This window comes from Giraffa tippelskirchi, chromosome 11 (genome assembly GCF_054371585.1).
Source record: "Giraffa tippelskirchi isolate mGirTip1 chromosome 11, T2T-mGirTip1v1.2.pri, whole genome shotgun sequence".
In the NCBI taxonomy this organism is placed as follows: domain Eukaryota; kingdom Metazoa; phylum Chordata; class Mammalia; order Artiodactyla; family Giraffidae; genus Giraffa; species Giraffa tippelskirchi.
The window spans coordinates 75,970,300-75,994,744 of NC_137285.1; the positions used below are offsets into that span (position 1 = coordinate 75,970,300).

At 53.7% G+C, this 24,445-nt stretch overlaps 1 protein-coding gene and 2 long non-coding RNA genes across 3 annotated transcripts; 1 reads left to right on the forward strand and 2 right to left on the reverse strand.

The window, feature by feature from the left end:
- Positions 1–1,964: 1,964 nt before the first annotated feature.
- LOC145527668 (uncharacterized) lies at positions 1,965–5,786 on the reverse strand. The gene is made up of 2 exons (XR_014069841.1): positions 4,761–5,786; positions 1,965–2,540 (listed from the first exon to the last, which is right to left on the reverse strand). It is a non-coding gene; the product is annotated as an uncharacterized LOC145527668 (long non-coding RNA).
- A 1,302-nt stretch (positions 5,787–7,088) lies between these two features.
- On the reverse strand, positions 7,089–24,261 carry LOC145527636 (uncharacterized). The gene is made up of 9 exons (XR_014069804.1): positions 24,043–24,261; positions 21,548–21,805; positions 20,816–20,927; positions 16,415–16,640; positions 13,936–14,193; positions 13,197–13,308; positions 12,378–12,603; positions 9,900–10,157; positions 7,089–9,274 (listed from the first exon to the last, which is right to left on the reverse strand). It is a non-coding gene; the product is annotated as an uncharacterized LOC145527636 (long non-coding RNA).
- Positions 16,998–18,890, forward strand: LOC145527532 (uncharacterized). The gene is made up of 3 exons (XM_081545630.1): positions 16,998–17,175; positions 17,575–17,887; positions 18,139–18,890. The coding sequence occupies exons 1-3, from the start codon at positions 17,041–17,043 to the stop codon at positions 18,765–18,767; spliced, it is 1,077 nt and encodes a 358-aa protein (XP_081401756.1). The 5' UTR covers positions 16,998–17,040; the 3' UTR covers positions 18,768–18,890.
- Positions 24,262–24,445: the final 184 nt, after the last annotated feature.

A 24,445-nucleotide genomic window follows, 5' to 3' on the forward strand; every position in this document is an offset into this window, starting at 1 on the left:
AAGGGAGCTGGAACAACAAACCACCCCCATGCCCAGGAAAGCGTTCTTCATGACAGAAGGCTAGAAAATGACCCAACATCCTTGTGGCCCAGAACCACTCTAGAAAATCACTGTTCCATAAAAAAGAGAAACACATGGGAAGTTCCAAGGAGAGGCAATGCCCATGGCCAGTGTACTTGAGAGACGGCCTGACCGCTCCGGGGAAGACACGCACCGACGGAACCCCTTGGGAAACAGCAGTGATAGTCCTCACCGTCGTAAGGGTTTCCTCTGGGGACAACCTGCCCTGGGCACCACACGAGGGAGCAGACCGGCTTCTCTTCCTCTGCCCCCACACCATTCACTCATGAAGGCAGCTCAGGTGTTCTCATGCCCTGCCTGCCTGCCTGCCTGGCTCATCCGTGAGCTGTGACCACCTCCAGGCTAGGACTCCACCTTTTCCTCTCTGTGTACCGTGAATCTGCACACAGTGGGCTTTCAGAACCTTAGGAGACTTGAGCCATTCCCACTCGAGCCAGAACCCTCCCCAGGAAGGAAAACAGCTGTGGAGTCATTTTGGCCCCAGCACTGGTTCCGAAAGCCTGGCGGCTCCTACAGCCTCTACGGTGTGAAGAGGGAGGTCCCTTTTGACAGAGCTTTCCGGCTCTCAGATCTAAGCTGTTGTTTCACAGTCAGCTGTGTCTCTTCCGTTGCAGCCAGGTGGGCCACGCTGCTCCAAAGGAGCTCACAAGCTGAGTTTCAAGGGAGGACAGGGATGGCTACAACGTGCTGCAAACTGAGTGAGGGTCCCCACAATCCTCAGCAAAGGTCTGTGGTGTGCAAGTGGGGAGTAGAGGGCCCCCAAGTTCCAAAGGAAGGGAGGTAGTCGGGAGCTAAAGCCCTTGGCTGCTGTGGTAGCAGCTGCAGATGGCAGCCCGTCCACAGTGCACTTCAAATGAGGTCATATGAGCGGGACTCTGGAAATGGCTCCGAAATCGAGAGAAAGGGGTCAGGGTATGTGGGAATCCGGCGGGGGTGGGGGGTGGATGAAGGAAGGTGTCCCTCCTCTCTCCAGTGCAATTTGGTTTGGTGAGTCTCAAAGCTACCAGATGGCACTTCCCAAGTCAGGCCCCCGCAGGAATCAGGGTGGGCTGCCTGCCTCGGGCCCTGCCACAGGGACAAGCCACACCAGTGGCCTCCCTGAGCTCCAATGGCCGGATCTGGGGGGTTCTGTCTGGTTGCACACCTCCTTGCTGTGGCCAAGTTCCCCCCTTCTCTGAGCACCAGCTTCATCCTCTCGAATGAGGACATCGATTGCTACCTTGGCACGTTACTCTCTTCATCCTGTGAAGACTCATTAGGCTTATCCTACAATTACTAGCTGGCCCGAAGAGATATCTCCTGAATCCAGCTTAAGCTGGAGTCTCCCAGGCTCATCTGGCATGTCTTCCCTGAAGTCTGCCAAAACCCACACCCTTGCATTTCCAGGGACTCCCCTTAGCCAAGCTGGGCAGAAAACCCAGCATGCTTCAAACAAGCTGACAGACAAGCGGGAGAGGACTCACGGGCAGACGGCTTCCCTCAGGTCTCGGGGGGAGCTCTGGGACCACAGCAGCAACGGGCCATCCCAGCCCCTGAGCTCAGCAGCGCCCTCATTCTCAGGCCGGCGGCTCTGCCCTGAGGGGAGCAGGAACGTCACCAACTGCCGCAGGCGGACCTCAAGCCCCTCCCACTGCTGGAGCCTGACCTCCCCCGGCCCCACCCCTTCCCCTACCCCAGCAGGACGAGAGCTCGTCTTCCCCTGGCTTCCAACGTGAGGCCCGGCCCTGGGCCCCGATTGGGCACTGCCCCAGCCCGGAGCCAATCACAGTGGCCAGGGAGGTGGAACGCACCGATTGGCCAGGGCCAGGTCATGTGACCATACTCCCCAGGAAACTCAAAGATTACCAAGGTTCTCTAAGAAACCAATGAACAAAATTATCCAGTAAAGGCAAACCATAATTTTTAATGAGGCCAATGTCACAGAAAAAAAAAAAAAATGCTCCACAATAAACTGCTCAAGGAAGCTACTAAATAAACTTTCAGAAAAGTTTAGTAGTTTTTTTTTTTTTTTTTTAAATAGGGTGACGGAGAGCTATACCTTTCCCATCTATGTGAATTTAGGTTTAAACTAGATTTCCCTTGGCTATTATATAAGACAAAAAAACCCACATCACCCACTTTCACTCCCCCCCACCCCCAAAATGTGTTTTAATCTATTGAATTTTTGTGTCCTCAGTTGTGTCTGATTCACGGCAACTCACCAACTCTACACAGCCAGGCTCTTCCGTCCATGGAATTCAGGGCAATTTTTTCTGTCCCAGTAAATGCCCACCCTGGGTGATCCAAAGGCAAGGGCTCCGAGGCTCCTGAGAGACTAACTCCTTTCAGCTGAGCACAGAGCTGGCTTCTCACTGGGATGCCTGTGGCCTGGGGCTCCCAGAGGGGAGAGCAGCACTCGCCCCACCGTGTGGTCACTGCTGGAAATGCAGGCTGCTCCTCACTCCCCCTTGACAGTGTCCCTGAGGGCAGAACAGTGTGAATCGAATCAAGGTGGAAATGCAAACTCCAATGCAACCAACCTTCCCACAAGGTCTCCAAAACCACTCAGGAACAGGGAATTGGAAACTGCAGGGGATGACATGAATGGAGATGGAGACTTGACACCTTACACCGAGTTCACTTCCAGTTATCCCTAGACAAACTTTCCATGAAAACTTGTCACAAATCTAGAAGAACAATGAGCAGAAACCGGACACGTGCTTTGAGTCTTCACACACAAAACTAAAAGGCAGTCCACAAAAAAAACCCAGAGAATACAGTGGACTTTGCAAAATCAAAGATATCTACTGTGGGAAAACCTCATGACAAAAGCAAAAGACAGGTCATACATCGCGAGACGAATGAGTGGAAACACAAAGCTTATCAAGGATGTGTCTCCAAACAGACAAAGAACGCCAACACAACAAGCCTGTGAAAACTAGGGAAAGGTCTGAAGGGACACCAGACGGAGGAAGACACACACAGAGTATCCCGGATGATGTCCAGCACTGAGGGCCTGAAGAAACAACAGTCTAGTTGCACCCCCTCAGGCCTGTGTGACCGTGGATGAGGCCTCTGTTTCCCGGTGGCTCTGAGACATGGACAGGGAGGAAGGGGAAGAGAAGTCACTTGCATTTCTAATACTCACAGCAAAGTCTTCCAATGAGAAGGGAATTATCACCCCCACTGCCAATGCCATTCACTGAAGTGATACCCACGAGTCCATCTACCCCAGAAGGGAAGGATGGACCTGTTCTCACAAAACGGCGAGAGATGGAAGGAGGAAGATCAAGCCCACACCAATCACTGGAAAGAGAAGCTGTGCTCAGGGCTTGAAAGAATTCCTATTGGGAAAATCATGTCACAGCCCCACATGGCAATCCACAGCTTCCATGCTATTCCTCCCAAAATGCCAATGCATTTTCGCACCGAACAAAGAATTGCAAAAGGGGTACGGAAACAGAAAAGAGCCTACATTGTCAATACAATCCGACGAAAAAGCCCCGATACGGACATCCAAGGTTGTGTGAAAGGAAATTAGACGACCAAACTAGGATCCTCAGGAGAGTATCGGAGAAGGCAATGGCGACCCACTCCAGTACTCTTGCCTGGAAAATGTCCTGGACGGAGGAGCCTGGTAGGCTGCAGGCCATGGGGTCATGCAGAGTCAGACACGACTGAAGTGACTTAGCCGCAGCAGCAGCAGCAGGACAGTATGCTATTGGGAATACAACAACACACACAGATCCAGATCGATGGAATAAAGTTGAGGGTCCAGAAACAAACCCCAGCATCCATGGTCAACTCATCTCTGACACAGACGGGGAGAATATCCAAATGGGAACAAGAAAGCCTCTTCAATCAATGTCCATGGGAAAACCAGACAGCTACATCTGAAGAACGCTATTGGTTTTGATCTCATACCACCTCAATATCGGGGAAAAACCTCACCCTAAAGACTGAGGTCATGAGATAGCTAGAAAGAAGCGTAGGTCAAAGGCTCCTTAACATCAGAGTCTCCTTGCCATTTGCTGGGCGGAGGTCGAAATGGGTCTCTTCAAGTAAGGGAAAGAGGTAAACGAAGTACACCACTGGGTTTCCATCCAATGGAACCTCTTCACAACAGAGAGGCTAAGCATTCACAAATGCAAAAGATAGGAAACGGAACACGAGAGACATCTGAGAAGGGGTTCATATGGAAAGAGACGAAGAATGCACAGCACTCAGATTCCAAGAAACACCACCACCACCCTTGACCCTTCCCCCATGACCAACTCTGACCTAAAGCCTTTCTCTCCCTCTAACCTATCCCTAAAACATAACCCTCATCTAATCATATACATGTGCATCCCTAGCATCCATCCATCCATCCACACACGAGAGAGAAAGAGGAAGACACAGACGGAATTGAGAAAGGAAAAGAGAGGGACACAGCCAGAGAGAGACACGGAACCAAAGAGAGGAAAGGAGTCGATGGTCCAGACTTTTCCTCAATCTGTCTCGAAGGTAGAAGCAATGACAGCGCCCTTCCACCCCAGAAGGGGGAAAAGGACGGAAGGTTTGGAGAGGAAAAGACAAGAACGCAGGGAGCCATTAGAAGCTCAGCCACCCGCAGAAGCCGAGCTGGGACCCTTGAACAGAATCTCAATGGAAACAGAGGACCAGAAAGTTGGCTACTCTTTTCTATAAGAGAGGGAGACCTTCGAGTCTTCCTTTCGGTCCTCCAACTTGGATGCGGGGTCTCAAAACAGTCAGGAGGGGGAGTGCCTTTTCCTGGGTTCCACGGCGCACCCAGGCCTCGTTCTGCCCCATTCTGTGCTGTGTCAGCCCTGGATGGAATCTTTCTTTCTGAAGTCTCAGCGCACGAGCTCCACGTGATATCGGCCCCAGGTGGAAAGGCATGGAGCTGCTCGTAGGCCGACAGACCTAGGAAGCAGATGGGAGAATGACCCCCACTCTGCAGATGGAGAGACTGGGGCAACCCTGAGGGGCATATGCTTGTCCAGGGCCACACCACTTATGAGAAGAAGGAGCCTGGTCTGAGAGCAGCATGGTCCTCGGAGCTCAGGCCCTGGCTGAACCCAGGCCTCCCCAGGGCTGTGGGCTGGGCCGTGTGGGTGTCATTGTGCCTGCACATGGCCTAAGGGGGGTGGTCGAGCAGTCAGAAACCCAGAGATTCCCTTGGGAAGTTTTGAGGAAGGGACCTCAGCACGAACCCCAGGAAATGATGTCACCTGCCGGCAACAGAACCCAACAGAACCCGCAATCCGGGTATCCAGGCCTCCAGAGCGGAGAGGAGCCCCCAGCCAGATCACTTGCTGCCAAGATGTTCTGCTGTTTGCCCCTGCCCAGAGGCCGGGGCCTCAGGAGAGCTCACAGGCAGTGTGCGTGGGCACCCTGTCGACGTTGGCTCAGGACACCCCCGAGAGGCCTCTGGCCCTTTGCCCGGAGAAACAGAAAGGTAACACGGGGAGCCCCAGGCCGGGCCAGGCCACCTCTCCCATGCCACCCGGAAACACCGGGTCCTTTGCCTGTGTGTGGGGATGCGGGTTTCTCGGGCTGTGTCTCCCTCAAGGAAGCCCAGGCGGATGTGGGGTCAGAAGCCTGTGGACAAGTTGTGTCCACACCCCAGGGGAGAGCAGGCTGGGCGGGATGGGGAGAGTGTGGGCAGCGCCGACCGGCCAGGCTGACCTCACACCCTCAGATGGGTCTCTTTCCTCCCGGGTGGGGATCTGAGCAGACACACGTCTCTGACCCTTCTGGGAAGAGAAGTTCGAGCAGGCAGAAGCAGCGGCTCCACTGGCCAGGCCCAGCTCGGAAAACTCCCAGCATGGCTGGCTGACGGTCACTGTCGTTGCAGAGCTTCCCACGTGATGAGGCCGAGGACGGGGACACCCCATCCAGCTCCCAGAGGGAGGGGTCGGAGCACCACCCGCCCGCCCGTGAGGCCCAGTGCAGGCTCCAGGTCAGCGTGCCCACGGAGGCATCAGCCCCACCGGGGGAGACGCGGAGGTGGGGAAGGCCTGCTGCCGAGACACCGCCCAGGATACAGCCGGCGGCCCAGTCTGAGGCTGCCACGGAGCTCAGCACACCCGGCTCCGACCCAGAGTCCAGAGAACCCCGGCCTCTGAGGCACCAGGAGGACCTGGAGCCCAGCACACCAGAGCACAGAGGTGAGGACGCTGGGGCTGGTGCACGGGAGTGTGTGGGGAGGGGTGCTGAGCTACACAGGGACGAGTCCTCGAAAGCTGCTGCTGGGCCTGCAGCAAGCGCTGGCCTCACACCCCCCGCCCCCCATCTTGCACACTTCAGTCCCAAAAGACATCTGACGCTGGGTATTCTTTGGGAACCTCTTGGAAGGTTTCTGTCCCGGGGTACGCACATGCCAAGGCTGGCCTGTGGGCAAACTTTGCTTCTCCCCCAGCTCTAGCACTGGCCTCCAACTGGAACCAGGCTCCACTTCCCAGACCTGTCCCTAAAGAGGTGGTGGCTCCAGGTGCAGGACCCAGGGATCCACCGAGGGCAGATGGAGAAGCGAGACTTGCCCTCGCAGAGACACCAGGCCAGCTGGGTACTGGCCAGCACACCGGGCAGATCGGATCTCCGTGCCTGCAGGACCCCCAGCCCCAGGCACTGATGTCCCACCCCCTCAGCGAGAACCTCCACCTCCACGTGCACCTCTACCTGCTCGGGCTTTGGCAAGAGAACCCGAGGCAGAGGAAGAGTCACCGCCTCGGCAGGGAGAGCCTGCCCTGGCTCCCGCGCAACACCCAGACGCCCACGATGACTCACCCAGCCCTGCAGGGAGAAAGAGCCCCCGCTCTGGACAGAGACCCAGAGCCCTTACCGGAAACACCACGTCCAGGGGAGCGGTCGGCTCTGCAGCCTCCATCCCTGTCTGCTCACCGTGGATGCCGGCAACTCGGTCTGCCCCCAGGGGACATGGAGTTCCTTTCCCCTGAACTGCTTTGCATGTGGTTTGTTTCCACCTTTCTGGTGATGTTTTATTTTTTGTATGGTTTCCTGTATTTTTGTTGGTTAAGTTGGGATTAGTAAACTGTTTCATCATTGTTGCAATCTGGGAACACTGTTGTGTAACTCTGGTGATACTGTGTTACCATCACCACTTTGTAGTTTCAGACCCGTTCCATCTTTATGCCCCACCCCCCAACAAAGCCTGGATTCAAGGCAAGCACGCCCTGTTCATCCCTCCCCCCGATCCTGAACACAATTTCATCTTTTCTTTCTGCATTCCTTCCTATATTCTTGGTGTCCCCAATCAGTGACTCTCAGCGAAATGACTGAAGGAGTGTTTTTCGGACTCTCCACCTACTGTAAGACTCCATTGGAGAGTTCTCATTTTTATGTCATTTGAACTAGCCTTTGATAGCTGAAAGGACGGTGTACGTCCTTTCAAGATACCATGTGCCAAACGAAGCCCTTTTGGCAACTGCCATCATTATCTCCAGGCAGGCATTGCTGTTTGAAGGGTGACATCTCAGCCAGAAGGCAGAGGCTGAGCTCCTCTTGTTGCACCAGCTCCCAAAAGAAGCCAAGAAAGGGAGCTGGAACAACAAACCACCCCCATGCCCAGGAAAGCGTTCTTCATGACAGAAGGCTAGAAAATGACCCAACATCCTTGTGGCCCAGAACCACTCTAGAAAATCACTGTTCCATAAAAAAGAGAAACACATGGGAAGTTCCAAGGAGAGGCAATGCCCATGGCCAGTGTACTTGAGAGACGGCCTGACCGCTCCGGGGAAGACACGCACCGACGGAACCCCTTGGGAAACAGCAGTGATAGTCCTCACCGTCGTAAGGGTTTCCTCTGGGGACAACCTGCCCTGGGCACCACACGAGGGAGCAGACCGGCTTCTCTTCCTCTGCCCCCACACCATTCACTCATGAAGGCAGCTCAGGTGTTCTCATGCCCTGCCTGCCTGCCTGCCTGGCTCATCCGTGAGCTGTGACCACCTCCAGGCTAGGACTCCACCTTTTCCTCTCTGTGTACCGTGAATCTGCACACAGTGGGCTTTCAGAACCTTAGGAGACTTGAGCCATTCCCACTCGAGCCAGAACCCTCCCCAGGAAGGAAAACAGCTGTGGAGTCATTTTGGCCCCAGCACTGGTTCCGAAAGCCTGGCGGCTCCTACAGCCTCTACGGTGTGAAGAGGGAGGTCCCTTTTGACAGAGCTTTCCGGCTCTCAGATCTAAGCTGTTGTTTCACAGTCAGCTGTGTCTCTTCCGTTGCAGCCAGGTGGGCCACGCTGCTCCAAAGGAGCTCACAAGCTGAGTTTCAAGGGAGGACAGGGATGGCTACAACGTGCTGCAAACTGAGTGAGGGTCCCCACAATCCTCAGCAAAGGTCTGTGGTGTGCAAGTGGGGAGTAGAGGGCCCCCAAGTTCCAAAGGAAGGGAGGTAGTCGGGAGCTAAAGCCCTTGGCTGCTGTGGTAGCAGCTGCAGATGGCAGCCCGTCCACAGTGCACTTCAAATGAGGTCATATGAGCGGGACTCTGGAAATGGCTCCGAAATCGAGAGAAAGGGGTCAGGGTATGTGGGAATCCGGCGGGGGTGGGGGGTGGATGAAGGAAGGTGTCCCTCCTCTCTCCAGTGCAATTTGGTTTGGTGAGTCTCAAAGCTACCAGATGGCACTTCCCAAGTCAGGCCCCCGCAGGAATCAGGGTGGGCTGCCTGCCTCGGGCCCTGCCACAGGGACAAGCCACACCAGTGGCCTCCCTGAGCTCCAATGGCCGGATCTGGGGGGTTCTGTCTGGTTGCACACCTCCTTGCTGTGGCCAAGTTCCCCCCTTCTCTGAGCACCAGCTTCATCCTCTCGAATGAGGACATCGATTGCTACCTTGGCACGTTACTCTCTTCATCCTGTGAAGACTCATTAGGCTTATCCTACAATTACTAGCTGGCCCGAAGAGATATCTCCTGAATCCAGCTTAAGCTGGAGTCTCCCAGGCTCATCTGGCATGTCTTCCCTGAAGTCTGCCAAAACCCACACCCTTGCATTTCCAGGGACTCCCCTTAGCCAAGCTGGGCAGAAAACCCAGCATGCTTCAAACAAGCTGACAGACAAGCGGGAGAGGACTCACGGGCAGACGGCTTCCCTCAGGTCTCGGGGGGAGCTCTGGGACCACAGCAGCAACGGGCCATCCCAGCCCCTGAGCTCAGCAGCGCCCTCATTCTCAGGCCGGCGGCTCTGCCCTGAGGGGAGCAGGAACGTCACCAACTGCCGCAGGCGGACCTCAAGCCCCTCCCACTGCTGGAGCCTGACCTCCCCCGGCCCCACCCCTTCCCCTACCCCAGCAGGACGAGAGCTCGTCTTCCCCTGGCTTCCAACGTGAGGCCCGGCCCTGGGCCCCGATTGGGCACTGCCCCAGCCCGGAGCCAATCACAGTGGCCAGGGAGGTGGAACGCACCGATTGGCCAGGGCCAGGTCATGTGACCATACTCCCCAGGAAACTCAAAGATTACCAAGGTTCTCTAAGAAACCAATGAACAAAATTATCCAGTAAAGGCAAACCATAATTTTTAATGAGGCCAATGTCACAGAAAAAAAAAAAAAATGCTCCACAATAAACTGCTCAAGGAAGCTACTAAATAAACTTTCAGAAAAGTTTAGTAGTTTTTTTTTTTTTTTTTAAATAGGGTGACGGAGAGCTATACCTTTCCCATCTATGTGAATTTAGGTTTAAACTAGATTTCCCTTGGCTATTATATAAGACAAAAAAACCCACATCACCCACTTTCACTCCCCCCCACCCCCAAAATGTGTTTTAATCTATTGAATTTTTGTGTCCTCAGTTGTGTCTGATTCACGGCAACTCACCAACTCTACACAGCCAGGCTCTTCCGTCCATGGAATTCAGGGCAATTTTTTCTGTCCCAGTAAATGCCCACCCTGGGTGATCCAAAGGCAAGGGCTCCGAGGCTCCTGAGAGACTAACTCCTTTCAGCTGAGCACAGAGCTGGCTTCTCACTGGGATGCCTGTGGCCTGGGGCTCCCAGAGGGGAGAGCAGCACTCGCCCCACCGTGTGGTCACTGCTGGAAATGCAGGCTGCTCCTCACTCCCCCTTGACAGTGTCCCTGAGGGCAGAACAGTGTGAATCGAATCAAGGTGGAAATGCAAACTCCAATGCAACCAACCTTCCCACAAGGTCTCCAAAACCACTCAGGAACAGGGAATTGGAAACTGCAGGGGATGACATGAATGGAGATGGAGACTTGACACCTTACACCGAGTTCACTTCCAGTTATCCCTAGACAAACTTTCCATGAAAACTTGTCACAAATCTAGAAGAACAATGAGCAGAAACCGGACACGTGCTTTGAGTCTTCACACACAAAACTAAAAGGCAGTCCACAAAAAAAACCCAGAGAATACAGTGGACTTTGCAAAATCAAAGATATCTACTGTGGGAAAACCTCATGACAAAAGCAAAAGACAGGTCATACATCGCGAGACGAATGAGTGGAAACACAAAGCTTATCAAGGATGTGTCTCCAAACAGACAAAGAACGCCAACACAACAAGCCTGTGAAAACTAGGGAAAGGTCTGAAGGGACACCAGACGGAGGAAGACACACACAGAGTATCCCGGATGATGTCCAGCACTGAGGGCCTGAAGAAACAACAGTCTAGTTGCACCCCCTCAGGCCTGTGTGACCGTGGATGAGGCCTCTGTTTCCCGGTGGCTCTGAGACATGGACAGGGAGGAAGGGGAAGAGAAGTCACTTGCATTTCTAATACTCACAGCAAAGTCTTCCAATGAGAAGGGAATTATCACCCCCACTGCCAATGCCATTCACTGAAGTGATACCCACGAGTCCATCTACCCCAGAAGGGAAGGATGGACCTGTTCTCACAAAACGGCGAGAGATGGAAGGAGGAAGATCAAGCCCACACCAATCACTGGAAAGAGAAGCTGTGCTCAGGGCTTGAAAGAATTCCTATTGGGAAAATCATGTCACAGCCCCACATGGCAATCCACAGCTTCCATGCTATTCCTCCCAAAATGCCAATGCATTTTCGCACCGAACAAAGAATTGCAAAAGGGGTACGGAAACAGAAAAGAGCCTACATTGTCAATACAATCCGACGAAAAAGCCCCGATACGGACATCCAAGGTTGTGTGAAAGGAAATTAGACGACCAAACTAGGATCCTCAGGAGAGTATCGGAGAAGGCAATGGCGACCCACTCCAGTACTCTTGCCTGGAAAATGTCCTGGACGGAGGAGCCTGGTAGGCTGCAGGCCATGGGGTCATGCAGAGTCAGACACGACTGAAGTGACTTAGCCGCAGCAGCAGCAGCAGGACAGTATGCTATTGGGAATACAACAACACACACAGATCCAGATCGATGGAATAAAGTTGAGGGTCCAGAAACAAACCCCAGCATCCATGGTCAACTCATCTCTGACACAGACGGGGAGAATATCCAAATGGGAACAAGAAAGCCTCTTCAATCAATGTCCATGGGAAAACCAGACAGCTACATCTGAAGAACGCTATTGGTTTTGATCTCATACCACCTCAATATCGGGGAAAAACCTCACCCTAAAGACTGAGGTCATGAGATAGCTAGAAAGAAGCGTAGGTCAAAGGCTCCTTAACATCAGAGTCTCCTTGCCATTTGCTGGGCGGAGGTCGAAATGGGTCTCTTCAAGTAAGGGAAAGAGGTAAACGAAGTACACCACTGGGTTTCCATCCAATGGAACCTCTTCACAACAGAGAGGCTAAGCATTCACAAATGCAAAAGATAGGAAACGGAACACGAGAGACATCTGAGAAGGGGTTCATATGGAAAGAGACGAAGAATGCACAGCACTCAGATTCCAAGAAACACCACCACCACCCTTGACCCTTCCCCCATGACCAACTCTGACCTAAAGCCTTTCTCTCCCTCTAACCTATCCCTAAAACATAACCCTCATCTAATCATATACATGTGCATCCCTAGCATCCATCCATCCATCCACACACGAGAGAGAAAGAGGAAGACACAGACGGAATTGAGAAAGGAAAAGAGAGGGACACAGCCAGAGAGAGACACGGAACCAAAGAGAGGAAAGGAGTCGATGGTCCAGACTTTTCCTCAATCTGTCTCGAAGGTAGAAGCAATGACAGCGCCCTTCCACCCCAGAAGGGGGAAAAGGACGGAAGGTTTGGAGAGGAAAAGACAAGAACGCAGGGAGCCATTAGAAGCTCAGCCACCCGCAGAAGCCGAGCTGGGACCCTTGAACAGAATCTCAATGGAAACAGAGGACCAGAAAGTTGGCTACTCTTTTCTATAAGAGAGGGAGACCTTCGAGTCTTCCTTTCGGTCCTCCAACTTGGATGCGGGGTCTCAAAACAGTCAGGAGGGGGAGTGCCTTTTCCTGGGTTCCACGGCGCACCCAGGCCTCGTTCTGCCCCATTCTGTGCTGTGTCAGCCCTGGATGGAATCTTTCTTTCTGAAGTCTCAGCGCACGAGCTCCACGTGATATCGGCCCCAGGTGGAAAGGCATGGAGCTGCTCGTAGGCCGACAGACCTAGGAAGCAGATGGGAGAATGACCCCCACTCTGCAGATGGAGAGACTGGGGCAACCCTGAGGGGCATATGCTTGTCCAGGGCCACACCACTTATGAGAAGAAGGAGCCTGGTCTGAGAGCAGCATGGTCCTCGGAGCTCAGGCCCTGGCTGAACCCAGGCCTCCCCAGGGCTGTGGGCTGGGCCGTGTGGGTGTCATTGTGCCTGCACATGGCCTAAGGGGGGTGGTCGAGCAGTCAGAAACCCAGAGATTCCCTTGGGAAGTTTTGAGGAAGGGACCTCAGCACGAACCCCAGGAAATGATGTCACCTGCCGGCAACAGAACCCAACAGAACCCGCAATCCGGGTATCCAGGCCTCCAGAGCGGAGAGGAGCCCCCAGCCAGATCACTTGCTGCCAAGATGTTCTGCTGTTTGCCCCTGCCCAGAGGCCGGGGCCTCAGGAGAGCTCACAGGCAGTGAGCTCATCTGGCATGTCTTCCCTGAAGTCTGCCAAAACCCACACCCTTGCATTTCCAGGGACTCCCCTTAGCCAGCTGGGCAGAAAACCCAGCATGCTTCAAACAAGCTGACAGACAAGCGGGAGAGGACTCACGGGCAGACGGCTTCCCTCAGGTCTCGGGGGGAGCTCTGGGACCACAGCAGCAACGGGCCATCCCAGCCCCTGAGCTCAGCAGCGCCCTCATTCTCAGGCCGGCGGCTCTGCCCTGAGGGGAGCAGGAACGTCACCAACTGCCGCAGGCGGACCTCAAGCCCCTCCCACTGCTGGAGCCTGACCTCCCCCGGCCCCACCCCTTCCCCTACCCCAGCAGGACGAGAGCTCGTCTTCCCCTGGCTTCCAACGTGAGGCCCGGCCCTGGGCCCCGATTGGGCACTGCCCCAGCCCGGAGCCAATCACAGTGGCCAGGGAGGTGGAACGCACCGATTGGCCAGGGCCAGGTCATGTGACCATACTCCCCAGGAAACTCAAAGATTAACAAGGTTCTCTAAGAAACCAATGAACAAAATTATCCAGTAAAGGCAAACCATAATTTTTAATGAGGCCAATGTCACAGAAAAAAAAAAAAAATGCTCCACAATAAACTGCTCAAGGAAGCTACTAAATAAACTTTCAGAAAAGTTTAGTAGTTTTTTTTTTTTTTTTTTTAAATAGGGTGACGGAGAGCTATACCTTTCCCATCTATGTGAATTTAGGTTTAAACTAGATTTCCCTTGGCTATTATATAAGACAAAAAAACCCACATCACCCACTTTCACTCCCCCCCACCCCCAAAATGTGTTTTAATCTATTGAATTTTTGTGTCCTCAGTTGTGTCTGATTCACGGCAACTCACCAACTCTACACAGCCAGGCTCTTCCGTCCATGGAATTCAGGGCAATTTTTTCTGTCCCAGTAAATGCCCACCCTGGGTGATCCAAAGGCAAGGGCTCCGAGGCTCCTGAGAGACTAACTCCTTTCAGCTGAGCACAGAGCTGGCTTCTCACTGGGATGCCTGTGGCCTGGGGCTCCCAGAGGGGAGAGCAGCACTCGCCCCACCGTGTGGTCACTGCTGGAAATGCAGGCTGCTCCTCACTCCCCCTTGACAGTGTCCCTGAGGGCAGAACAGTGTGAATCGAATCAAGGTGGAAATGCAAACTCCAATGCAACCAACCTTCCCACAAGGTCTCCAAAACCACTCAGGAACAGGGAATTGGAAACTGCAGGGGATGACATGAATGGAGATGGAGACTTGACACCTTACACCGAGTTCACTTCCAGTTATCCCTAGACAAACTTTCCATGAAAACTTGTCACAAATCTAGAAGAACAATGAGCAGAAACCGGACACGTGCTTTGAGTCTTCACACACAAAACTAAAAGGCAGTCCACAAAAAAAACCCAGAGAATACAGTGGACTTTGCAAAATCAAAGATATCTACTGTGGGAAAGACCTCATTACAAAAGCAAAAGACAGGTCATACATCGCGAGACGAATGAGTGGAAACACAAAGCTTATCAAGGATGTGTCTCCAAACAGACAAAGAACGCCAACACAACAAGCCTGTGAAAACTAGGGAAAGGTCTGAAGGGACACCAGACGGAGGAAGACACACACAGAGTATCCCGGATGATGTCCAGCACTGAGGGCCTGAAGAAACAACAGTCTAGTTGCACCCCCTCAGGCCTGTGTGACCGTGGATGAGGCCTCTGTTTCCCGGTGGCTCTGAGACATGGACAGGGAGGAAGGGGAAGAGAAGTCACTTGCATTTCTAATACTCACAGCAAAGTCTTCCAATGAGAAGGGAATTATCACACCCACTGACAATGCCATTCACTGAAGTGATACCCACGAGTCCATCTACCCCAGAAGGGAAGGATGGACCTGTTCTCACAAAACGGCGAGAGATGGAAGGAGGAAGATCAAGCCCACACCAATCACTGGAAAGAGAAGCTGTGCTCAGGGCTTGAAAGAATTCCTATAGGGAAAATCATGTCACAGCCCCACATGGCAATCCACAGCTTCCATGCTATTCCTCCCAAAATGCCAATGCATTTTCGCACCGAACAAAGAATTGCAAAAGGGGTACGGAAACAGAAAAGAGCCTACATTGTCAATACAATCCGACGAAAAAGCCCCGATACGGACATCCAAGGTTGTGTGAAAGGAAATTAGACGACCAAACTAGGATCCTCAGGAGAGTATCGGAGGAGGCAATGGCGACCCACTCCAGTACTCTTGCCTGGAAAATGTCCTGGACGGAGGAGCCTGGTAGGCTGCAGGCCACGGGGTCATGCAGAGTCAGACACGACTGAAGTGACTTAGCCGCAGCAGCAGCAGCAGGACAGTATGCTATTGGGAACACAACAACACACACAGATCCAGATCGATGGAATAAAGTTGAGGGTCCAGAAACAAACCCCAGCATCCATGGTCAACTCATCTCTGACACAGACGGGGAGAATATCCAAATGGGAACAAGAAAGCCTCTTCAATCAATGTCCATGGGAAAACCAGACAGCTACATCTGAAGAACGCTATTGGTTTTGATCTCATACCACCTCAATATCGGGGAAAAACCTCACCCTAAAGACTGATGTCATGAGATAGCTAGAAAGAAGCGTAGGTCAAAGGCTCCTTAACATCAGAGTCTCCTTGCCATTTGCTGGGCGGAGGTCGAAATGGGTCTCTTCAAGTAAGGGAAAGAGGTAAACGAAGTACACCACTGGGTTTCCATCCAATGGAACCTCTTCACAACAGAGAGGCTAAGCATTCACAAATGCAAAAGATAGGAAACGGAACACGAGAGACATCTGAGAAGGGGTTCATATGGAAAGAGACGAAGAATGCACAGCACTCAGATTCCAAGAAACACCACCACCACCCTTGACCCTTCCCCCATGACCAACTCTGACCTAAAGCCTTTCTCTCCCTCTAACCTATCCCTAAAACATAACCCTCATCTAATCATATACATGTGCATCCCTAGCATCCATCCATCCATCCACACACGAGAGAGAAAGAGGAAGACACAGACGGAATTGAGAAAGGAAAAGAGAGGGACACAGCCAGAGAGAGACACGGAACCAAAGAGAGGAAAGGAGTCGATGGTCCAGACTTTTCCTCAATCTGTCTCGAAGGTAGAAGCAATGACAGCGCCCTTCCACCCCAGAAGGGGGAAAAGGACGGAAGGTTTGGAGAGGAAAAGACAAGAACGCAGGGAGCCATTAGAAGCTCAGCCACCCGCAGAAGCCGAGCTGGGACCCTTGAACAGAATCTCAATGGAAACAGAGGACCAGAAAGTTGGCTACTCTTTTCTATAAGAGAGGGAGACCTTCGAGTCTTCCTTTCGGTCCTCCAACTTGGATGCGGGGTCTCAAAACAGTCAGGAGGGGGAGTGCCTTTTCCTGGGTTCCACGGCGCACCCAGGCCTCGTTCTGCCCCATTCTGTGCTGTGTCAGCCCTGGATGGAATCTTTCTTTCTGAAGTCTCAGCACACGAGCTCCACGTGATATCGGCCCCAGGTGGAAAGGCATGGAGCTGCTCGTAGGCCGACAGACCTAGGAAGCAGATGGGAGAATGACCCCCACTCTGCAGATGGAGAGACTGGGGCAACCCTGAGGGGCATATGCTTGTCCAGGGCCACACCACTTATGAGAAGAAGGAGCCTGGTCTGAGAGCAGCATGGTCCTCGGAGCTCAGGCCCTGGCTGAACCCAGGCCTCCCCAGGGCTGTGGGCTGGGCCGTGTGGGTGTCATTGTGCCTGCACATGGCCTAAGGGGGGTGGTCGAGCAGTCAGAAACCCAGAGATTCCCTTGGGAAGTTTTGAGGAAGGGACCTCAGCACGAACCCCAGGAAATGATGTCACCTGCCGGCAACAGAACCCAACAGAACCCGCAATCCGGGTATCCAGGCCTCCAGAGCGGAGAGGAGCCCCCAGCCAGATCACTTGCTGCCAAGATGTTCTGCTGTTTGCCCCTGCCCAGAGGCCGGGGCCTCAGGAGAGCTCACAGGCAGTGTGCGTGGGCACCCTGTCGACGTTGGCTCAGGACACCCCCGAGAGGCCTCTGGCCCTTTGCCCGGAGAAACAGAAAGGTAACACGGGGAGCCCCAGGCCGGGCCAGGCCACCTCTCCCATGCCACCCGGAAACACCGGGTCCTTTGCCTGTGTGTGGGGATGCGGGTTTCTCGGGCTGTGTCTCCCTCAAGGAAGCCCAGGCGGATGTGGGGTCAGAAGCCTGTGGACAAGTTGTGTCCACACCCCAGGGGAGAGCAGGCTGGGCGGGATGGGGAGAGTGTGGGCAGCGCCGACCGGCCAGGCTGACCTCACACCCTCAGATGGGTCTCTTTCCTCCCGGGTGGGGATCTGAGCAGACACACGTCTCTGACCCTTCTGGGAAGAGAAGTTCGAGCAGGCAGAAGCAGCGGCTCCACTGGCCAGGCCCAGCTCGGAAAACTCCCAGCATGGCTGGCTGACGGTCACTGTCGTTGCAGAGCTTCCCACGTGATGAGGCCGAGGACGGGGACACCCCATCCAGCTCCCAGAGGGAGGGGTCGGAGCACCACCCGCCCGCCCGTGAGGCCCAGTGCAGGCTCCAGGTCAGCGTGCCCACGGAGGCATCAGCCCCACCGGGGGAGACGCGGAGGTGGGGAAGGCCTGCTGCCGAGACACCGCCCAGGATACAGCCGGCGGCCCAGTCTGAGGCTGCCACGGAGCTCAGCACACCCGGCTCCGACCCAGAGTCCAGAGAACCCCGGCCTCTGAGGCACCAGGAGGACCTGGAGCCCAGCACGCCAGAGCACAGAGGTGAGGACGCTGGGGCTGGTGCACGGGAGTGTGTGGGGAGGGGTGCTGAGCTACACAGGGACGAGTCCTCGAAAGCTGCTGCTGGGCCTGCAGCAAGCGCTGGCCTCACACCCCCCGCCCCCCATCTTGCACACTTCAGTCCCAAAAGACATCTGACGCTGGGTATTCTTTGGGAACCTCTTGGAAGGTTTCTGTCCCGGGGTACGCACATGCCAAGGCTGGCCTGTGGGCAAACTTTGCTTCTCCCCCAGCTCTAGCACTGGCCTCCAACTGGAACCAGGCTCCACTTCCCAGACCTGTCCCTAAAGAGGTGGTGGCTCCAGGTGCAGGACCCAGGGATCCACCGAGGGCAGATGGAGAAGCGAGACTTGCCCTCGCAGAGACACCAGGCCAGCTGGGTACTGGCCAGCACACCGGGCAGATCGGATCTCCGTGCCTGCAGGACCCCCAGCCCCAGGCACTGATGTCCCACCCCCTCAGCGAGAACCTCCACCTCCACGTGCACCTCTACCTGCTCGGGCTTTGGCAAGAGAACCCGAGGCAGAGGAAGAGTCACCGCCTCGGCAGGGAGAGCCTGCCCTGGCTCCCGCGCAACACCCAGACGCCCACGATGACTCACCCAGCCCTGCAGGGAGAAAGAGCCCCCGCTCTGGACAGAGACCCAGAGCCCTTACCGGAAACACCACGTCCAGGGGAGCGGTCGGCTCTGCAGCCTCCATCCCTGTCTGCTCACCGTGGATGCCGGCAACTCGGTCTGCCCCCAGGGGACATGGAGTTCCTTTCCCCTGAACTGCTTTGCATGTGGTTTGTTTCCACCTTTCTGGTGATGTTTTATTTTTTGTATGGTTTCCTGTATTTTTGTTGGTTAAGTTGGGATTAGTAAACTGTTTCATCATTGTTGCAATCTGGGAACACTGTTGTGTAACTCTGGTGATACTGTGTTACCATCACCACTTTGTAGTTTCAGACCCGTTCCATCTTTATGCCCCACCCCCCAACAAAGCCTGGATTCAAGGCAAGCACGCCCTGTTCATCCCTCCCCCCGATCCTGAACACAATTTCATCTTTTCTTTCTGCATTCCTTCCTATATTCTTGGTGTCCCCAATCAGTGACTCTCAGCGAAATGACTGAAGGAGTGTTTTTCGGACTCTCCACCTACTGTAAGACTCCATTGGAGAGTTCTCATTTTTATGTCATTTGAACTAGCCTTTGATAGCTGAAAGGACGGTGTACGTCCTTTCAAGATACCATGTGCCAAACGAAGCCCTTTTGGCAACTGCCATCATTATCTCCAGGCAGGCATTGCTGTTTGAAGGGTGACATCTCAGCCAGAAGGCAGAGGCTGAGCTCCTCTTGTTGCACCAGCTCCCAAAAGAAGCCAAGAAAGGGAGCTGGAACAACAAACCACCCCCATGCCCAGGAAAGCGTTCTTCATGACAGAAGGCTAGAAAATGACCCAACATCCTTGTGGCCCAGAACCACTCTAGAAAATCACTGTTCCATAAAAAAGAGAAACACATGGGAAGTTCCAAGGAGAGGCAATGCCCATGGCCAGTGTACTTGAGAGACGGCCTGACCGCTCCGGGGAAGACACGCACCGACGGAACCCCTTGGGAAACAGCAGTGATAGTCCTCACCGTCGTAAGGGTTTCCTCTGGGGACAACCTGCCCTGGGCACCACACGAGGGAGCAGACCGGCTTCTCTTCCTCTGCCCCCACACCATTCACTCATGAAGGCAGCTCAGGTGTTCTCATGCCCTGCCTGCCTGCCTGCCTGGCTCATCCGTGAGCTGTGACCACCTCCAGGCTAGGACTCCACCTTTTCCTCTCTGTGTACCGTGAATCTGCACACAGTGGGCTTTCAGAACCTTAGGAGACTTGAGCCATTCCCGCTCGAGCCAGAACCCTCCCCAGGAAGGAAAACAGCTGTGGAGTCATTTTGGCCCCAGCACTGGTTCCGAAAGCCTGGCGGCTCCTACAGCCTCTACGGTGTGAAGAGGGAGGTCCCTTTTGACAGAGCTTTCCGGCTCTCAGATCTAAGCTGTTGTTTCACTGTCAGCTGTGTCTCTTCCGTTGCAGCCAGGTGGGCCACGCTGCTCCAAAGGAGCTCACAAGCTGAGTTTCAAGGGAGGACAGGGATGGCTACAACGTGCTGCAAACTGAGTGAGGGTCCCCACAATCCTCAGCAAAGGTCTGTGGTGTGCAAGTGGGGAGTAGAGGGCCCCCAAGTTCCAAAGGAAGGGAGGTAGTCGGGAGCTAAAGCCCTTGGCTGCTGTGGTAGCAGCTGCAGATGGCAGCCCGTCCACAGTGCACTTCAAATGAGGTCATATGAGCGGGACTCTGGAAATGGCTCCGAAATCGAGAGAAAGGGGTCAGGGTATGTGGGAATCCGGCGGGGGTGGGGGGTGGATGAAGGAAGGTGTCCCTCCTCTCTCCAGTGCAATTTGGTTTGGTGAGTCTCAAAGCTACCAGATGGCACTTCCCAAGTCAGGCCCCCGCAGGAATCAGGGTGGGCTGCCTGCCTCGGGCCCTGCCACAGGGACAAGCCACACCAGTGGCCTCCCTGAGCTCCAATGGCCGGATCTGGGGGGTTCTGTCTGGGTGCACACCTCCTTGCTGTGGCCAAGTTCCCCCCTTCTCTGAGCACCAGCTTCATCCTCTCGAATGAGGACATCGATTGCTACCTTGGCACGTTACTCTCTTCATCCTGTGAAGACTCATTAGGCTTATCCTACAATTACTAGCTGGCCCGAAGAGATATCTCCTGAATCCAGCTTAAGCTGGAGTCTCCCAGGCTCATCTGGCATGTCTTCCCTGAAGTCTGCCAAAACCCACACCCTTGCATTTCCAGGGACTCCCCTTAGCCAGCTGGGCAGAAAACCCAGCATGCTTCAAACAAGCTGACAGACAAGCGGGAGAGGACTCACGGGCAGACGGCTTCCCTCAGGTCTCGGGTGGAGCTCTGGGACCACAGCAGCAACGGGCCATCCCAGCCCCTGGGCTCAGCAGCGCCCTCATTCTCAGGCCGGCGGCTCTGCCCTGAGGGGAGCAGGAACGTCACCAACTGCCGCAGGCGGACCTCAAGCCCCTCCCACTGCTGGAGCCTGACCTCCCCCGGCCCCACCCCTTCCCCTACCCCAGCAGGACGAGAGCTCGTCTTCCCCTGGCTTCCAACGTGAGGCCCGGCCCTGGGCCCCGATTGGGCACTGCCCCAGCCCGGAGCCAATCACAGTGGCCAGGGAGGTGGAACGCACCGATTGGCCAGGGCCAGGTCATGTGACCATACTCCCCAGGAAACTCAAAGATTACCAAGGTTCTCTAAGAAACCAATGAACAAAATTATCCACTAAAGGCAAACCATAATTTTTAATGAGGCCAATGTCACAGAAAAAAAAAAATGCTCCACAATAAACTGCTCAAGGAAGCTACTAAATAAACTTTCAGAAAAGTTTAGTAGTTTTTTTTTTTTTTTAAATAGGGTGACGGAGAGCTATACCTTTCCCATCTATGTGAATTTAGGTTTAAACTAGATTTCCCTTGGCTATTATATAAGACAAAAAAACCCACATCACCCACTTTCACTCCCCCCTACCCCCAAAATGTGTTTTAATCTATTGAATTTTTGTGTCCTCAGTTGTGTCTGATTCACGGCAACTCACCAACTCTACACAGCCAGGCTCTTCCGTCCATGGAATTCAGGGCAATTTTTTCTGTCCCAGTAAATGCCCACCCTGGGTGATCCAAAGGCAAGGGCTCCGAGGCTCCTGAGAGACTAACTCCTTTCAGCTGAGCACAGAGCTGGCTCCTCACTGGGATGCCTGTGGCCTGGGGCTCCCAGAGGGGAGAGCAGCACTCGCCCCACCGTGTGGTCACTGCTGGAAGTGCAGGCTGCTCCTCACTCCCCCTTGACAGTGTCCCTGAGGGCAGAACAGTGTGAATCGAATCAAGGTGGAAATGCAAACTCCAATGCAACCAACCTTCCCACAAGGTCTCCAAAACCACTCAGGAACAGGGAATTGGAAACTGCAGGGGATGACATGAATGGAGATGGAGACTTGACACCTTACACCGAGTTCACTTCCAGTTATCCCTAGACAAACTTTCCATGAAAACTTGTCACAAATCTAGAAGAACAATGAGCAGAAACCGGACACGTGCTTTGAGTCTTCACACACAAAACTAAAAGGCAGTCCACAAAAAAAACCCAGAGAATACAGTGGACTTTGCAAAATCAAAGATATCTACTGTGGGAAAGACCTCATTACAAAAGCAAAAGACAGGTCATACATCGCGAGACGAATGAGTGGAAACACAAAGCTTATCAAGGATGTGTCTCCAAACAGACAAAGAACGCCAACACAACAAGCCTGTGAAAACTAGGGAAAGGTCTGAAGGGACACCAGACGGAGGAAGACACACACAGAGTATCCCGGATGATGTCCAGCACTGAGGGCCTGAAGAAACAACAGTCTAGTTGCACCCCCTCAGGCCTGTGTGACCGTGGATGAGGCCTCTGTTTCCCGGTGGCTCTGAGACATGGACAGGGAGGAAGGGGAAGAGAAGTCACTTGCATTTCTAATACTCACAGCAAAGTCTTCCAATGAGAAGGGAATTATCACCCCCACTGACAATGCCATTCACTGAAGTGATATCCACGAGTCCATCTACCCCAGAAGGGAAGGATGGACCTGTTCTCACAAAACGGCGAGAGATGGAAGGAGGAAGATCAAGCCCACACCAATCACTGGAAAGAGAAGCTGTGCTCAGGGCTTGAAAGAATTCCTACTGGGAAAATCATGTCACGGCCCCACATGGCAATCCACAGCTTCCATGCTATTCCTCCCAAAATGCCAATGCATTTTCGCACCGAACAAAGAATTGCAAAAGGGGTACGGAAACAGAAAAGAGCCTACATTGTCAATACAATCCGACGAAAAAGCCCCGATACGGACATCCAAGGTTGTGTGAAAGGAAATTAGACGACCAAACTAGGATCCTCAGGAGAGTATCGGAGAAGGCAATGGCGACCCACTCCAGTACTCTTGCCTGGAAAATGTCCTGGACGGAGGAGCCTGGTAGGCTACAGGCCATGGGGTCTTGCAGAGTCAGACACGACTGAAGTGACTTAGCCGCAGCAGCAGCAGCAGGACAGTATGCTATTGGGAATACAACAACACACACAGATCCAGATCGATGGAATAAAGTTGAGGGTCCAGAAACAAACCCCAGCATCCATGGTCAACTCATCTCTGACACAGACGGTGAGAATATCCAAATGGGAACAAGAAAGCCTCTTCAATCAATGTCCATGGGAAAACCAGACAGCTACATCTGAAGAACGCTATTGGGTTTGATCTCATACCACCTCAATATCGGGGAAAAACCTCACCCTAAAGACTGATGTCATGAGATAGCTAGAAAGAAGCGTAGGTCAAAGGCTCCTTAACATCAGAGTCTCCTTGCCATTTGCTGGGCGGAGGTCGAAATGGGTCTCTTCAAGTAAGGGAAAGAGGTAAACGAAGTACACCACTGGGTTTCCATCCAATGGAACCTCTTCACAACAGAGAGGCTAAGCATTCACAAATGCAAAAGATAGGAAACGGAACACGAGAGACTCCTTGCAAGTGGTGTATCTGAGAAGGGGTTCATATGGAAAGAGACGAAGAATGCACAGCACTCAGATTCCAAGAAACACCACCACCACCCTTGACCCTTCCCCCATGACCAACTCTGACCTAAAGCCTTTCTCTCCCTCTAACCTATCCCTAAAACATAACCCTCATCTAATCATATACATGTGCATCCCTAGCATCCATCCATCCATCCACACACGAGAGAGAAAGAGGAAGACACAGACGGAATTGAGAAAGGAAAAGAGAGGGACACAGCCAGAGAGAGACACGGAACCAAAGAGAGGAAAGGAGTCGATGGTCCAGACTATTCCTCAATCTGTCTCGAAGGTAGAAGCAATGACAGCGCCCTTCCACCCCAGAAGGGGGAAAAGGACGGAAGGTTTGGAGAGGAAAAGACAAGAACGCAGGGAGCCATTAGAAGCTCAGCCACCCGCAGAAGCCGAGCTGGGACCCTTGAACAGAATCTCAATGGAAACAGAGGACCAGAAAGTTGGCTACTCTTTTCTATAAGAGAGGGAGACCTTCGAGTCTTCCTTTCGGTCCTCCAACTTGGATGCGGGGTCTCAAAACAGTCAGGAGGGGGAGTGCCTTTTCCTGGGTTCCACGGCGCACCCAGGCCTCGTTCTGCCCCATTCTGTGCTGTGTCAGCCCTGGATGGAATCTTTCTTTCTGAAGTCTCAGCGCACGAGCTCCACGTGATATCGGCCCCAGGTGGAAAGGCATGGAGCTGCTCGTAGGCCGACAGACCTAGGAAGCAGATGGGAGAATGACCCCCACTCTGCAGATGGAGAGACTGGGGCAACCCTGAGGGGCATATGCTTGTCCAGGGCCACACCACTTATGAGAAGAAGGAGCCTGGTCTGAGAGCAGCATGGTCCTCGGAGCTCAGGCCCTGGCTGAACCCAGGCCTCCCCAGGGCTGTGG